Raw genomic sequence first — 2,575 nt, 5'->3', positions numbered from 1 at the left:
GAAACCATAGTTCATACCTAGGATATCAAAAAACAACGGTCACCGTTCTTCGTACTCCTCAGAAACCGAACGATGGCAGAAAGAGAAGCACGGATGAAAACAATAGCAGATGTAGCAACCAACCTCATAGGCCCTCTCAACGAGGCCGGTAGAGAAAACATCATAGGCGCAACACCTGGTAGTGCACCAGATGGGGAGATCTCACCCTCTTCACTTGAAGACTTAACGTTTCTGCACGAGAAAGGGGCTTCTACATCGGCCGCCAAAGAAACACCCCCGGTAGTCAAGAAGCTACTGGAAGAGTGGTTGACAAACACTCTAAGCAGTTTGCTCGAGAAATCGCCTCAAGGCAACACCAGGGACTCACCGGCAGCAGACACCACTACTGCCACCGGTGAACATGGCGCTGTACGAGCAAACAACACTCATGCCGATGTCCAGGCCAACGATGGTGCACTCGCAACCATCCTTAAAAAGATGAAAGAAATGGAGAATGAGAACAAAGCACTTCGAGATCAAATGAAAGAGCATCAGGAAAGAGTGGACAAAATTCCCGGTGCTCCTAAGTTACTACCAAAACGCGACGTAGGAAGATTCGTCGAACAGCCGTACAGCGAAGAGGCTGCCCCTCATCCGATCCCAAAAACCTTCAAGATGCCACCTTACTTGAGAATATATGACGGGACTACGGATCCCGAGGACCACCTGATCCACTATGTGACCGCTGTGAAGGGCAATGATTTGTCAAAAGAACAAGTACCATCCGTATTGCTGAAAAAGTTCGGAGAAACGTTGACAGGGGGGCCCTAACATGGTACTCTCAGCTGCCAGCTAGGACAATATCAACATTCGAAGAAATGGCGGATAAGTTCGTCACCGCCCATGCAGGAGCAAAGAAAGCAGAGGCCAGGGTCAACGATATCTTCGCCGTCAGGCAAACCATAGGAGAGGGACTCAGGGACTTCCTGGCCAGGTTCAACAGGGTAAGGATGAGCCTACCAAATGTATCGGAAGGCATGGCTGTCGCAACCTTCCAAAACGGGCTGAACAGAGATGGTTCAAGGGCGACCAAAAAGCTACTGAGCCGACTCATGAAATATCCCCCCACCACATGGGAAGAGATCCACAACGCCTACTGTGCCAAAGTACGAGCGGATGAGGACGACCTCAATGGACCGACCCAACGGCTAACGACGATACAATCAGAAACAAGAAGGGATCGACGCAACGACGGGCAACGGGAACAGCTCCCGCGCTTCAACAAAGAAAGGCATCAGCCCTACGTTAGATCCTCTCATCCACCACCGCCGAGGCACACAGAGGCATTGCAACGACATGTCGTTCCACTCCGGAACGAAAAAGGTATGCCCCCTTTATTATCTGCCCATAACTTTTGTGTGTCTCCCTCAGAAATAGTGTGCGCACTGGAGAAACTGGGCACCAAGGTGCAATGGCCGCAGAAAATGAAATCAGATCCTACAACAAGGAGATCGAACGTCCTGTGCGAGTTCCATCAGGAAAGAGGACACAAAACCGAAGACTGCATAGGTCTACGACAAGAAGTAGTCAGGATGCGGAACCTAGGACACCTGAGGGAGCTGCTTAGCAATAAGGGAAAGACCAACTTCACACGAGAACAGGAACAACCCCAAGGGCCGCCGAGACCACCTTCGCCAACACGCACCATAAACATGATCGTCAGAGGCAGCGATGATTCAACAATCAACCACGTAAAGTTCACCACCACGCACAAACTGAAACGAACAATCGCCCATGAACGGTATGACGAATTCGAAGAGAGTATCATCTTCGATAAGTCCGATGCCGACGGTTTGTCTTTTCCTCATTATGATGCCTTGGTCATAACTTTACGTATTGTCGATACTGATGTTAAGAGAATCGACGACGGAAGCGGCGCCTGTATTATCCATCCAAGAGTCCTCATGCAAATGAGACTTGAAGATAAGATAATACCGCGTTGCATAACACTAACTGGTTTTAACAATGCAGTGGAACGAACCTCCGGGGAGATATCATTGCCGGTTTTGGCAGGGGGAGTCACGCTGGAAACCACTTTCCACGTCATGAACCAGGAGACAGCCTACCACGCCATCATAGGACGCCCTTGGATACACGCCATGCGAGAAGTCCCTTCAAGCTTCAACCAAGTAATCAAGTTCCCCACCCCATGGGGAATGTTTAGCATTCGGGGCGAGCCGCGCACCGCACGAGAATGCTACCGAATCGCTCAAGACTGCGCCCACACCAAACAGTTGGAGGGAGCAAGTGCGGAGGCATAGCAATCAGCCATGTCGGGGACTAAGGTCAACCCGACAATGGAAGTCATCGAAGATCCCGACGTCGTAGAAGCCTGCAAAGCGACGGTCGAGGATCTCGACCCAGTCCAACTGGACGTCACCAACCACACAAAGAAAGCCTACATCGGGCACAGCCTCTGCGATCCAAGTAAGTACCGTGAATTTCTAACTAACCACGCGGATCTGCTTGCCTTTTCTCATTCAGATATGTCGGGGATCCCGAAAGACATTGCCACCCACAAGCTGAACGTCGACCC

General features: G+C 50.8%; 1 protein-coding gene across 1 annotated transcript; it reads left to right on the top strand.

Annotated features, from left to right (window-relative positions):
* Positions 1,017-2,300, top strand: LOC109225913. The gene is made up of 2 exons (XM_019390720.1): positions 1,017-1,920; positions 2,011-2,300. The coding sequence occupies exons 1-2, from the start codon at positions 1,017-1,019 to the stop codon at positions 2,298-2,300; spliced, it is 1,194 nt and encodes a 397-aa protein (XP_019246265.1).

Source organism: Nicotiana attenuata, chromosome 5 (genome assembly GCF_001879085.1).
Source record: "Nicotiana attenuata strain UT chromosome 5, NIATTr2, whole genome shotgun sequence".
NCBI classification, from domain to species: Eukaryota; Viridiplantae; Streptophyta; class Magnoliopsida; order Solanales; family Solanaceae; genus Nicotiana; species Nicotiana attenuata.
The sequence above is the reverse complement of the archived record's forward strand: the minus strand, read 5'-3'. Positions and strand labels throughout refer to the sequence as shown.